This window comes from Lampetra fluviatilis, chromosome 14, assembly GCF_964198595.1.
Source record: "Lampetra fluviatilis chromosome 14, kcLamFluv1.1, whole genome shotgun sequence".
NCBI classification, from domain to species: Eukaryota; Metazoa; Chordata; class Hyperoartia; order Petromyzontiformes; family Petromyzontidae; genus Lampetra; species Lampetra fluviatilis.
Window position 1 is genome coordinate 12,933,546 of NC_136288.1, and position 14,989 is coordinate 12,948,534.

The 14,989-nt window shown below is 52.3% G+C and overlaps 1 protein-coding gene across 1 annotated transcript in view; it reads right to left on the minus strand.

The window, feature by feature from the left end:
* Positions 1-3,628: 3,628 nt before the first annotated feature.
* Positions 3,629-14,989, minus strand: part of LOC144935880 (uncharacterized) — a 101,946-nt gene continuing 90,585 nt past the window's right edge. The window contains exons 3-4 of the mRNA XM_078862731.1: positions 6,488-6,697; positions 3,629-5,932 (exon numbers count right to left, since the gene is read on the minus strand). Of these exons, the coding sequence (XP_078718857.1) occupies positions 3,716-5,932; positions 6,488-6,697 (2,427 nt within the window). The 3' untranslated portion in view covers positions 3,629-3,715. The remainder of the gene's footprint in view (positions 5,933-6,487; positions 6,698-14,989) is intronic.

The following is a 14,989-nucleotide window of genomic DNA, read 5'->3' on the forward strand; positions in this document are numbered from 1 at the left end:
AGTGGTTGGCGCACTGTAACTCTGAACCTGGACACTTGAGTTCTATTCCTGGTCCCCGCTGACATCAGTGCGACTGACATCCGAGCCGGTCCTGGGCAACCCCCTCCCCCCCAACCTGACCCTTCACCAACCCGCGCTGACCAGCGTGGTGAAGTATGGTCAACACCCCCCCCCCCACGCCCCCCATGACTAACACGGCATCCAGCAGTGGATCGACAAAGAGCTGCACATTATTCATTTTAATCAACTGCATTACAATTGTAACCACCCGTTTTACTGTTACACCGTTAAACATAAAATCCCATTACTGGAATACGCCTTCTGTACATATGCATAACATATATAGCGATGTATCCTTACACAGTATATATACACACGCGTTGGGGCGGTCAAAGAGTTTTGAGAACAGGATATTTTAGAGGTACGAATAGACTCGAACTTATTGCTTCGTGTTTCTTTATCACAATCGCGAACACCAATGCGTCAATTCTATAACAGCACGTGGCATCATACATTGGTCAGTGGCGGTGGCTCGTGGCTTCAGGTTGCGGAGGCTACAAAAGTCCACCTCGGAGGTTTTGCCAGTCTCAGTTGATCACGCAAGCAGGGGGACTTATTTACAGTCGGAACAGAAAGGACACGCGTGGTCATAACGATGACGGAAGCGTGTGTATGTTGAAGCTATCCTAGCGCCGTATGTAACCAACCGTTGCTAATCGGAGGTGCGGACACCAGAACCAGTGATGGCTCCCACTGGACCACTTCTCAGTGGGTCTCTATTGGAATCTATGGGTCTCCATGTGAGTCTATGGGTTTCCATGTTAGTCTACGGGTCGCTTTATGAGTCAATGGGTCTCTATGGGAGTGTATGGGTCTTCATTTTAGTCTATGGGTCTCTATGTGAGTCTATCGGTCTCTGTGAGTCTATGGGTCTCTATGTGAGTCTATGGGTCTCTATGTGAGTCTATGGGTCTCTACGTGAGTCTATGTGTCTTTATGGGAGTGTATGGGTCTCTGTGGTAGTCTATGGGTCTCTACGTGAGTCTATGGGTCTCTATGTGAGTGTATGGGTATCTATGGGAGTAGATGGGTCTTAATTTTAGTCTATGGGTCTCTATGTGAGTCTATCGGTCTCTGTGAGTCTATGGGTCTCTATGTGAGTCTATGGGTCTCTATGTGAGTCTATGGGTCTCTACGTGAGTCTATGTGTCTTTATGGGAGTGTATGGGTCTCTGTGGTAGTCTATGGGTCTCTACGTGAGTCTATGGGTCTCTATGTGAGTGTATGGGTATCTATGGGAGTAGATGGGTCTTAATTTTTGTATATGGGTCTCTATGTGAGTCTATGGGTCTCCATGTGAGTCTATGGGTCTCTGTGAGTTTATGGGTCTCTATGTGAATCTATGGGTCTCTATGTGAGTCTATGGGTCTCTATGGGAGTATATGGGTCTCTACGTGAGTCTATGGGTCTCCATGTGAGTGTAGGGGATCTCTATGGGAGTGTATGGGTCTCTGTGGTAGTCTATTGATCTCTATGAGAATCTGTGGGTCTCCATTTGAGTATTTGGCTTCTCTGTATGAGAAAACGCTGATGACGAAGCCACTGCCGGGCAATTCAAGTTTCTCAAAACTGCAACCTCACCTGCCCGCGTCATCACCTGAGAATGGAAACCCCGGATCAGAGTTTGTGGCTTCCTCAGCCCGGAGCCATGGACCGACACTGAGGATGAATTCAAGATCGGGTTTACCCAAAATGTGGCCAACTTTTCAACGTTTTTTTTCTAGTATCTCGCTCTCAAAACACGTTTCAATCACATTTTACACGATAAATTATCATACATTTTCTTCGTAATGTCCGTAATATCATTCAACGTGCACGACTTACAATTGAGCTTAGCACGCAAGCCGGATAGGAGGTGACAATCACAATTACATTCGGTAACAATTATTGCCTCTTTGACTTTCAACTGTGGGTGGGTGGTGGGTTGACGCGGGCGGGGGGGGGGGACATTCAAAATGCTGTCAAGTATACTTTTTGGTTCTTTCGGTAAAGTCACGAAAGAAACAAAGAGTATGGATTCCTGCAGTCACGAAAGCTTCAATTCAATGCTGTAAAGTGTTTCAGCTGCGCAGTGTCCGTGTGGTCTCGCGTCGCTCGCTTCACTCAGTCCCTCGCCACGAACAACTCCCGCACCTTTGCTCAACAGCAAAATTCACCGCGCAAAAAAAACCAATGAAAAACAACCCCAACACCATTACCCCTCTTCCTTTCGTTTGTAGACCGATAACCGAGTGCTTTTGTTGTTGTTGTTGTTGAAAATACTACAAAGAGAAAGGAAATATATTTTAAACCGCCGAGTAACTGCATCCCTTTTGTATTTGTTGTTGTTGTTGGTGTTGTCGATTGAAATTGTAAAAAAGGGGGGGTTACGCTTACTCACGCCTACCACGTCATCATTCTCAATACTGCAAAACACCCGACAACGATGCGAATAAATACGGAGCGACGCTAACCAACGCAGCGTTGCGAATCTTTTTTTTTAACTTACGAACTTCTCTTGTTCACGACCCGTCGATGACCGCATAATTTTGTACATATATATAATTTACATTCATGCATAAACACGTGTGTGCGTGCGTGCGCGCGCGCGTGTGTGCGCAATGTGTGTGCATTCGGCGAGGGATGTCACGACGATCAGATACAATTCGCTACAGCCACTAGCCCAACATCTCCCGGTAGCCCGCGGGGATTTTATCTTGCCACAGCGCTCGCAGTTCCCTCCGGGCAAACTCTGCTATTGGCCGCAGGCAGCAGTTGGCCTCGGAGGTCACAAGGTCGTGGAGCTCCCAGAGGGAGTCCGCCTCGAGAAACTGATACATTACAACTTCGCTTCTTCTCTTTGCATTAAAACTGTGCAATTTTTTATGTTTTTAAAGCACACACGCACGTGAGCGTGGCGTAGAGGGTTTTTTCACCTCTCTGTAGGTTAAAAATATAAAAGTAAACGGGGTGCATCACGGGGGATTACTAATCTCTCTCAATACCAGCAGAGGAGAGAACTACGTGTTATAATATCGTCTCCAATCATTTATTATTAATGTTACTCCGACTACTACTACGACGCAAAATAACATTAACCGGAACTATGAAAGACCTGGGAAGACTTACAGATTTCGGAGGACAGCAGCCACCACCTCCTCCTCCTCCTCAACAACAAGAAGAAGAAGATTCTGTAAAAAAATACAGGACAGGTGGCAACCCCAGCTCGGTGCCAATGACAGCGCAACTTGACGATGGAAAACCGCAACTTTCAAAAAATAGAAGCAGCGTCCCTATTTCGGTGACGGCCTATCGTTTGCATAAAATCTCATCGTTCCTCACTGTTTCAAAATTGTTATTGTTATCAATTACTGCGAAATCCTTCACGTCGATGTTTTGAAAAAAATAATCCACCTGCCATGGACTCCTCGGTGGGGAAGAACATCCCTTGTGTCCTCCTCCCTCCTCCTCATCAACAACAGCGACGCAAGATTTTTCAAAATCCCCGAGTGGATCTCACCATCCTGGGATTTCACTTCTCATCGGTCCGACTTTTCCCCAACCCTCCCCCCCCGCACAAGGCCACATCTGCCACCACCACCACCACCGCCACCACGGCCGCCACTGCCGCCGTTGCCGGATATCCAGCTTGATATCCGCCCGCCGCGAAGACTGCTCACATGCGCGTCTCGAAAGTGACGGGCGACGCGGCGCCCTCCTCGGCCGTCCCCTCCTCGCCGGCGCCGTCGGCGTCCTTGCCGCCGCGCGCCCCGCGCTTCCCCTCCTCCTTGGCGGCGGTGGCGTCGTCGTCGTTGGACAGCTTGCTGTACGCGTGGCAGTGCCCGTGCAGCTTGATGAAGTGGCGCCCGTCCCCGCCCGCTCCGTCGCCTCTCCTCGAGCCCAGCAGCGGGGAGCTCTCCACGTGGTTGCGCCCGCCGTCGTAAAAGCCTCCGCGCACGTGGTTCCCCAGCGCTGACGCGCTCCCGCTGTCGCCGCCGCCACCGGCGCAACCGCCGATATCTCCGCAGCCGCCAACGACGCCGCCGCTCGCGACGCCGCCGCCAGCGGTGGCCGCGCCGGCGTCACCGTCGCCGCCCGGGTGACGCCCGACCGGCGCCAGCAGCTCCACCTTCTTGTGCAGCAGCGCCCGGGCCAAGTCGGCCGCCCCTCCCACGTCGTCCTCCCAGGACAGCGCGCTCTTCTTGCCGTTCTCCGGCGCGGACGGCGAGCCCTTGATGTTGTAGAGCAGGGGCGCCGGCTTGCGCTGCTCGCCCGCGTAAGCCCTGCCGGGGGGCGCCGGTGCCGGCGCGGCGACGGAGCCGCCGCCGCCTCCGCCAGCCGTCGCCGACTCGGACAGAACCTCGCTGCCGGATTTCGCGACGAGCCTCACGGAGGAGACGTTCCCGTTCAGCTCGTTGACCGCTGGGTGCGACCCCCACAGCAGGGAGCCGTGGGAGGCGCTCGACAACTTGGAGGTACCGGCGCCAACGCCGGCAACGTCGCCGGCGCCGACGCCGCCGCCAAACACGTGGCCGTACGCGGGGAAGACGCCGGTGGTCTGGCTCCCGTCGCGGCTCGGCTGCACGTCGAACTTGGGCATGGAGAAGTGCGGGGCGCGCGGCGGCTCGGCGAGGAGGCGCGGGTGGGCATGGATGTTCCCCTGCGAGCCGTACGCCTGGTGGCCGCGGCGCCGGCACGGCGTGCTCGTGGTGGTCGAGCCGGGCGTCTTGCCCAGGAAGTCGGCGCTGCAGCTCGCGAAGCTGTCCAGGCTGGAGAAGCTCTTCTTCGTGTCTACGGCGGGCGGCTCACGCAGCATGCCGCCGCCGCCGCTGGGCTGGAACGCCGCCGGGCCCGCGCCGCCGTGTGGCGGTTGTGGCAGCGGCGGCGGTGGCCCCAGCAGCAACGTCGTCTGCTGCTGCTGCTCCGTCGGCTTGCGCGGACGCTCCAAGCTCATCAGCTTGTCCGTGAATGCGTCCTCGAAAGTTTCGTTGGTGGCTCCTCCTCCTCCGCCGCAGCCTCCTCCGCCACCGCCGCCGCCGCGCGCCGTCGCGGGCCCGCCGACCATCTCGTTGTAGTCGTCGTTCAGCTTCTGCGCGTCGAGATTGAGCGGGGCGGCGGTGGCGGCGGCGGCGGCGGCGCTCGCGGCGTTGTTGCTGCGGTTTTCCTCGGCGAGGCTGTCGAGGCGCTCGGCGCCGTCGAAGGACCTGGCGGAGCTCGTCTCCGACATGGTGCGCTTCCGCCACCGCCACTTGCCCGGCGAGTGCGTGCCGCGGTCCACGAGCACGTCGGAGAGGTCGCCGCCCTGCGGGAAGACGTCGCGCGAGTTCATCGACACGATGCTGCCGTTGCGCTTGGCGCGCTCGAGCGCCTCGCGCCGCTTCACCGCCTTCTCCTGTCGCTTCTGCTCCTTGTAGAACTCGCTGAAGTTGTTGACGATGATGGGGATGGGCAGCGCGATGACGAGCACGCCCGCGATGCAGCACAGGCCGCCCACGATCTTGCCGAGCAGCGTCTGCGGGTAGATGTCGCCGTAGCCCACCGTGGTCATGGTGATGGTGGCCCACCAGAAGGAGGCGGGGATGCTGCGGAACTTGGTGTCGTCTTCGTCTTTCTCGGCGAAGAAGACGAGGCTGGAGAAGATCATGATGCCCATGGCGAGGAAGAGGATGAGGAGGCCCAGCTCGTTGTAGCTGCGGCGGAGCGTGAATCCCAGCGACTGGAGGCCCGTCGAGTGGCGGGCCAGCTTCAGGATCCTCAGGATCCTCATGATGCGGAAGATCTGGACGACGCGGCGGACGTTCTGGAACTGCAGCACGCTGTGGTTGGACTCGGTGAGGAAGATGGTGATGTAGTAGGGCAGGATGGCCAGAAGGTCGATCACGTTCAGGGCACCCTTTGCAGACGCGAAATGACAAACAAAAAAACAAGCCAATAGTCACACTTGGCGCGTCAACTTTCGGCTTCGGGGAGTGAAGCAATCGGAGCGAGATTTGATTGGGGTGATTTCGAGGGTTTCCCTGGATCTGCTTTATGTATCCATGTAGCTATGTTGAACTTCTTTCGCACCGCATATAGCCAACCGTGCTCATCGGAGGTGTGCGGGAAGGACAACAAACTAAACACAAAAAGCAGTAAGAAAGAAATGAGTTTTCAATCGACCGCACTTTCAGCTGTTACCATACAGGATGTAAAGTTGACGCCGCAAACAGAATCAAGCGTGGGTCGCGCTCGAGATTTCTTGGGAGTTACCAGGCGATGGAAGCGCAACAATGGATTCTTAAATCTGTCTGTGCGAAGCTTTGAGTGTCACCCCCACCACTCCCCCCCCCCTCGTATTTAGCGTGGCGCTGGGTTTTCTACGGACGATCCGTTAACTCGCTCGCTCATTTTTTTTTCATTGGACAAAGATCCCAATGCTGCGGCCCTCCCTCCGGCCGACGGCGGTCACCTTGAAGAACTTCCACTTGCTGGGCGAGGAGAGGAAGCGCAGCATGTACTCGGTGGTGAACCACGCGATGCACACCGCCTCCACGTGCGCCAGGCTCGGGTTGTCCATCACGTTGCCGTACTCGTCCGTCTCCTGCAGGTCGGGCAGCGTGTTGAGCGACAGCGCGATGGTGGACAGCACGATGAAGAGGATCGAGATGATCGCCAGCACCTTGGGGGGAGACGGGGAGGCAGAGGGCAGAGGATGGGGGTTTTTTTTTTTTTTACCGGCGAGTACAGTACGGTAAGTCGTTCGCTTAACGCGTGTTCATGCGATGAGTTTTTGCTGTTACGCAGTTCTTCAATTCAGGAACAATGTTTCGCACAACACGCTTACTGGGCTGGCGACGACGAACTACTTTCTTGAGCTGCGCGACTGAGCAGTTTGATACATCCTGCGGAATGATGCAGTAACGGGGGCGTCGTGACCACAACAGGCGTTAGGGACGGGATCCGAACCCACGACTTCCTGCATACCAGGCGAGGGAGTTAACATCTCGCCACCTCGGCGCCCCCGTTCTTTCTCCCGCCACGGGATCACTGCAAAATGACTTTATGGTGCAAACTTGATTCAGGAGCAGTAATTCACCTCTTAACGCGGTTTTCGCTCAGCGCGAACCCTTTCCGGAATGCACCCGGCGCGTTACAACGAGGAATTGCTGCCCACGTAGACACAACGCGTGCTGCTGCTGCAGCGGCGTGATTGGTCGGCAGCGCGCTGGAGGTCGCCGGTTCAAATTCGATCTCCCGGCGCGGCAGTTGAAACGATGGGGCCAAGTTCATTGAATCCAAAGTCTGCAGCCCTGTCCACACAGCAGTGTAGATGGGTACCCCTAACCCGCCCCCCGCCCCCCCCTCCTCCCTGCCCGCCACAGTCAGTTGATCGGCACGTCACGTGTGGTGGGGTAAAGTGTGGGTACTCACAACTCTTACAAAATCATCTGGCCAGCGTGGAAGAGTAGGCCAAGTACTGCTCTGGAGAGGCTCCAGAGAGCTTCATCTATTGGGGGCGCCGCATCGTTACGTTCTGAGCAACGCCACAGCGGCACGGTGGACGTCAAACACTGCGGGCTTATTTCGTTGGCGAGTGCACGAGGCCATCTGATCCTGAGCCTTGGGTCATCGAGGCTAAAGGTGCGTCTGCCATTGTAGGTACGTGCCTTGCGGGGAGCGGTGGTGTAGCGGTTAGCGCTACGCCGCGCTACGAATTCGGTGGCCCGGGTTCGTTTCCCGCTCACGGCAAACACCGATGACGATGGTCTGAAACCGCCCTGGGCCTCCCCTAGGTAGACTCAGCGTCATATGAGTATCTAGTGCGGTGTGTAATCACAGCCACTAGGGAGACAAAGGCGGCCGGGCGTGGTGCTGGCTACCGATCCCCTAGTGTGCCGTGCCGCCTTCATAGGTGCTCGATTACAGCACTTGCCCCAGCAGTCTGTTCAGGCTATACGGGGGGTCTTTGTCTTTGCCTTCCCTCCCAGAGGCACTTGTAAAACATAGTGGAATGGCAGCTCCAACAAGATCCACGTGTTGCTTTGTGTATTTTGTGCTCACGGTCTAAATTTTTAATGGGAAATGTATATGGGAATTTTATATGAGAAGTATTTTTTATATGGAAATTTTAATTGGGAAGTATTTTTTAATGGGAATTTTGTATGGGAAGTCTTTTTTTATATGGGAAGCATAAACGGTGGAGCAGCTGTCGAGTGATCAGGTCACGAGTTCAAATCCTGGTTGGGGATTGACTCAGCACATCATCCCTCTGGGCCCAATAAAATGAATACCACTTTGTGGGGCAGCTGACAGTGGTCGTCCTATGGATAGACTCACCGCACCCCACCAGGGGAATGTGGAATTTCCACCACTGGCTCAAAGACGATAAAACAGGAGATGTGTACCGCCGAGATGCTCATCTGAGCAAAAACACTGACTTTTGTTGTTGTTGTTCGCATAAAGTCTAAAAATACTAAACTTTTATTAGCAATAAGCTTCCCAACAGCGTCGTTTCGCGAGTCTAAGTGTCGAAACGCAGGCCTAACGTATGTTTTCATTGCGTAAACAATAACAATCTGAAAAAAAGTAAGTTAGATCTTTGCTTCACGCGATCAGGCCACGGGCGCCGTTGTGGCGAGATGTTAACTCCCTCGCCTGGTATGCAGGAGGTCGTGGGTTCGATCGCGACCCTGACGCCTGCTGTATATTTGGAGTTTGCGTGTTCTCCTTGTGGCCGCGTGGATATTTATCCGGATCTTCCTCTTTTCCCCTCCACATTTAAAACAAGCGTTTTGTGTTTATGGCTGCTATTCATTTCCACACCATGATAAGCCACTTTGTTGAGCTATCATTTGTGGCCAAGCCGCTTCTGAAAAAGAGCTATTCAGCTCACTGGGCCTTACCTGGTTAAATGCATTAAAACAAATTCAAGCGTTATTCCTTTCTCGTAACACTTTAACCCGTATACGCGTGAAACAAAAAATTCGCCGGGGCTCCGAAATGCGAGCGACGGATTGAGACATCGATTAGCGGCACTTCTTCGAGCCGCGAGGCATCAACCAACGCTTGGCGAGAGGTCACGCGGCTCCTCCTCGCCGCTCACATTATTTGAGACCGCACGGCGGCGAAGAGCGGACGCGCCGGCAACATTTTTTTGTTATTTTGCTCGTTTCATGCCACAGAGATAAGGAGAGAGAGGGGTGGGTATGGTGTGGGGTGGGGGGGCAATTCTCAGATTGAGTGTTCGAAGCTTGAATTTTTTTTTTATCTGCGTCGAAATGTCAGCGGCGCAATGAACGACGAACACGATTACACGTGTCCATGTTCACGGCGTGCCCCGGAACTGTCGAGCCGAGAGTGAAACGGTGGTGGTCACGCGCGCACGCAGCCGTGACCTACGCTCACCGCATGCCCCCCCCACCCTGCACTCTCCCTCCTCTTCCCCTAACGTCTCTCGGCATTGCTCCGCAGTTCAGCTTTTCACAACACACAACGATGCCTGCACCACCCACACATCTAAGAAAGGTCGCCCGTCTATAGGCTGAACAGACTGTTGGGGCAAGTGCTGTGTTAGCGAGGAACTTACGAAGGTCGTCAGGGCACAAGGGGTGTGTGTGTGCCGGCACCACGCCCTTCCGGTGGCGATGTTTACACACCGCATCAGGTACTCATTTGAGGCTGAGTCGACCTAGGTTGAGACCCAGGACCGGTTTACATCATCGTCACTGGCGGTGGCCGAGAGCCGGGAATCGAACTCAGGTCACCGGATTTCGTAGCGCAGTGCAGCGCCGCGCTCACCGCGACGCTGTCCTTCCCCGTACATCTGTACGGCCACGCACGCACACACAGAGCAACACGGCCACACGCACACGACACCACCACACGCCAACACACTCGCAGACCAACATACCAACGCACCCGCACGCACGCGCACACACACCCACACACCCGCGTGCACAACTGAGCTCCCCAGAGGCAGTCGACGCTTCTGAATGGAATACATTTTTAATGCGACTTATTCCTTTTCCCCTAGAGCCCTGCCACTATTGGGTTAGGTCCAGTGATCCCGTCCGGCAGGTTGGTGTCCTGGGTGGGCGACGCCAGGCCTCGTGGTGCCGTGCGCAGAGACAGATCCGCATCGTATGATGATAAATGTTGTGGGTTTACTCTCCAACACACAAGCGGTGTGCTGAACTAGTAACGAATTGGCACGTTTTGTTCACGTGACAAACCTTACTAATTGGCCGTGTCGGGTGGTGGCGGGTTTAACGACACGTTTATATATTTACGCGATCTAAACCAAAAACCTCTATTATGTATATACGTGCATAGATGTGTAATCCCATTTCAGTAGTTTGTGGATTATTGCCAGAAAAGTCGCCTTTAATATATATATTTAAAGCCACATGGCGTTATTGCCGAACATGTTGAGATTGTTTGTTATTTGTGATTGTGCACTGCTGCCAACGCAGTAGCAGCAGCAGCAGCAAGCAGCGTCACCAAATAAACTAAACATACTTTACTTTTTTTTATTTGACCAGGTAAGGCCCACTGAGCTATGTAGCTCTTTTTTCAGACGCGACATGGCCACAACTTATAGCTCAACGAAGCAGCTTGTCGTCGTGTGGACATTTTAAGCAGCCACAGACTCTAAACACACGTTCCTAAATGTGGAGGGGAAATTGTAGTACCCGGAGAAAAAATCCACGCGACCATGGGAAGAGAGACACGCATGTGTGTTGAACTTCTTTCGCACCATACGTGGTCAACCTTGCTAATCGGAGGTGCGGGTTCGTGGCAGACTAATGCCCTTTTGCCGCACAGGGACAGCTGCCACTGAGGGGTGCCCTTCAAATGTTCGAGATGCAAATGCGATAAAAGTCGCTTTGAGTTGCTGTGGCAGTTAAGCAAGTACCATATAAACTATCCTAGTCATCGTTATTATTATATAGTTATTCACTCTGTCTGCTCCCTCTATCTCTCTGCTTTGAAGAAGGCCATTGCCCGAAATGTCACTCGCAATTTGCCTCCTTCCAGGGCAGTGTTATTGATGCACGCATTGAGTTTCTGGATTTTTTGGAGGTTAGCAGACTGCAGCCAGAGTTCGATTCCCGGCGATGGCTCACATCAGTCACTGGGTCGCGTGATATCTGCACCGGTCCTGACCCGCCGCATCCCTTCGCCAACCTCCACTGTCCAGCATGGTGAAGTATGGCCTAAGATCGTCCATTCAGCAGTGGATCGACAAAGTGGCGTATATTAATATAAATGTTTTTTTAACTAATTGTCCTTAAAAAAAATAACAATATATTGGGAACATCACCGGACCCGCCAAAATTGTAAACTAAATATACCTCTACAATAAAGGGATAAAAGTTTGCGCTTGGGTGCAATAAAGTAAGCGAGGCAGTTTAATCTCTTTAAAGGCTACTGAAGGTTTTGAAATTTAATGCCGGCCCCGTGGGCTATGCACAAGCGTTTGAGACAGTGATCGGCACTTCTCAGAAGCTGGCCCAACAGTGTGACGGGCAGCAGCAGCAGCGACACGATCGGGGGATGTGGCTGGGTGGGTCAGAGGTCAAGGGCGCCGATCCAGCATCGCCGACAACCTGGGTTTGAATCCAAGTGTCGGTGGCCCGTGATTTACGCCAAAGCTCTCGACGATAGTTGAGCTGAGAGGTCTAAGAAGGCCCGTGCCAACAAATGATCGCACAGAAAAAATAGACCCTAGTTACATTAACGTAGATAATCGATTTCATTAATTAACTGCAATTAATTTCGATAATGTTCAGCTCTGAGAATTTAAATGATTGGTTCGACTTGTTACGCGATGAACATTGCTCTCTGTAGCACAGGGAGAGAACGAGTGATGACGGTGATGGATGTGTGGATGTTGATTTTCTTTCACACCGCACGTAGCCAACCATTATTATCGGAGGTGTGGAGATGAATATATTGAATACCCACCCCACCCCCTAAAATAGAGCCCAATGGATCATTCCACATATACTATTCCATAATTTTTGGGGCAGTCAATAAACAAGAATAGGTGTGGAAGGTGTTGGTCCAATCTCCGCACTACCTCTGATTTTGAACGTGTTTAACAACGGATAGAATTGCCAGATTAAGGTGTTTTGTGATGGTACAGCGGTGAATGACAAAGAGCCAAAGATGCCACACTGCATCGTGAGCGTTAAAACAATTGCCGACTGTATTTCAAAAGAAACAGCGCTCCCTTTCACACATCTGACCCACCACGTAAAACAATTTATATATATTTTTCCTACACATCCCAACAACCACACAGCTTTGTGTGGCAGCGAATGATTTCAGCAGCATCAGTTCAACACAAGGAAACTGTGGATAGGTTTTGACACTCACTGTTTCGTCAGTGCAGTCGGGTTAGCTTGCTTGCTTGAACAAATGCTGGTGAACCCGGCGGATGATTATAGGCAAGGACCTTTGCCTCGTGGGTATGGGCCAGAGGTCGCAACCGGGTACCCGATACCCGTACCCTACCCGATACCCGGCTACCCATACCCGGCCGGGTACGGGTAGCCGTTTGCAACCCTGGTGCGGCCGGGTACGGGTAGGCCGTGAATCACTGGTGAGTAACCGTTTGTCACTCATTTCGGGTAGGGTACGGGTACGGGTAGGGAACGGGTACCCGTACCTGGCCGGGTACGGGTACCCGGCCGGGTACGGGTACCAATTTGCGGCCCTGGTGCGGCCGGGTACGGGTACGGGTAAGGAATCAAAACCCGTTTGCGACCTCTGGTATGGGCCCTATCTGTGCCCATGTCAGACTATTTATACCGGAGGAATCCGATGAGCTGTGAAGCTCTTTTTCACAGATGTCCAGCAGGAGCATGAGATGAACAAAGCATTCTAGACGCTCACAGAGCAAGGCAACCCTCCCCGTGTTGGGAGGGAGGCTCACGGTTGGCTCGGTCGGGCTGTGACCATCAACTCACTCACCAAACTTGAGAAGCCGGATCAATCCCAGGCAGTGGATGAAGCGAGGGATTCATAACCCAGGGGGGGGGGTCTGGGCGGCGCCTGCTTGTCGCTCTGACCTCTGAGCCATCCGACCATCCACCAATCACTTTCTCCAGCCTGTGACGAGGAGGGCGACCGCGCGAGATGGAAATGAGGCTCCGCCGAAATATTTTGTGAACGTTCGCGCTGAGTAGGTCGCACGTGATTTATGGGGCTACGGTTGGGCGGCGTTGCCAGAGCACAAATCAAGACGAACTCATCGCATTCATCAATTATCGCCGCTGTATAACAGAGAGGTGTGTTTAGCAGCATCAACGTGCCAGGCGATGGACATTCTCACTAAAAACACAAACAAATAAATACGGCACAATGATCAGCTCTCCGATGTTGTTTGGTGAAATGTCCGGCATTTCGCTCCGCGTGCCCGGAAGCACCCATCCCGAAAAAGCCCCCGAGACACTCACAATGCTCCCTGCACGTGGTAGCGAAATCGTTGCGGACGTCGTGGCGAGCACAACGCGGTGCAAACGCGGACGCACGGAACGACGCATCGAGGGACACATTTGGTACGTGCATCGATTCGTGCGAGTGATAATTTGACTTCTGTGAAAAAGTTAAAAGAAATATTCTTGGTCATCGGAATTATAATTCATCATCGGAATTAAGAATATTATTTTTTTTTACTTTTTCACAGATGTCCAGTATTCATCATAGAGGTAAGGTTTTATTGGGGTGTTTTGATAGCGTGAATATAAATAGACGCGATCTAACCCCCGCCCAAACCAACCTCTACGATGGATAATATTGGTCGCAAAAAACCCACGTGTTAAGATGTCCAGTAGTTTCACACATGTCCACTCTTCCAGATATATGCCGGCTATACGATTCTAGACAAAGTTGGCAAAAAATAAAAACATTTCGGCAAACGACGCTTTATTTGTTTGTTTGAAGCAAGGTACATCGCCGGGTGCGCGTTGACCGCCGGTTGGTGGAGACTCACAAAGGAACGACAGCTAAAGGAGGGGGGGGGAAATAAAAAAATATATTTAAAAAATATATAAAAAAATATAAAAAAAATGATTAAGCTTTTGCAATCGGTCCGCCTGGAGGTGCGTGGCGATGGGTCGTTACCGCGCGAGAGAGCGACGCATCCGGGAGGCCTTCATCCATCAGTGGATAGATCAGGGCTAACGATGACGGCGGTGGTGGCGGTGGTGGTGGTGATGAGGTCACTCGCTCATCGCCCTAGAGTGTCACGCCGGGCTGCCCGGAGTGGCCTAAGTGCGTGGGAAGGTTTGCAGCCAGAAGCTCTCCCACAGCAGCAGCCGCAGTTTTATTCACGTAGGCTTTTATCTACGTTTACTTATTTATCTCATTATTTATTAACGCCACGCATTATTTCCCACTACTTTCTATTTTAAGAGTTAATTTATTTTTGCGTGACCTTTAGTCAATAGTGGAAATACAAAAAACACTTAAAAAACGCACGTACCTGGCAGCAGTTATAATTAAGCATGATGTAAAGCCAGAGAGACAGGCCTGGGCTGGCTCCAGCTTAACAAAAAGTAGGGCCAGGTTTGGGGTAATCTGACAACCCCATTTATTTGACAACAGCTGCCAACAACACAGTTATTGCATTCCCACGAGATTTCAATATCTGTGATGTCAAACTGGTTTAAATTAAATCTTCGAAGCCAAGAGTCCGATTATTGCTGCTATTCTGTGCCTACTGTTTGTTAGTCCAATTAATTATCCATATTCTAGATTCATCTTCTTGGTTCTTTCGGTAACGGTTCCACCTGAAGACGGAAGCTTGTGTTGCCTCCGAAACGTCGTGAGAATTATTTTATTATGTTTTATTTTTATTATTTTATTATTTCCCTTCTACGTGACTTTACCGAAATAACTAAGAAGATGAATCCCTGCAGTCAAGAAAGCTTTAAATCGAAACATATTCTAGATTTGAAGCTTT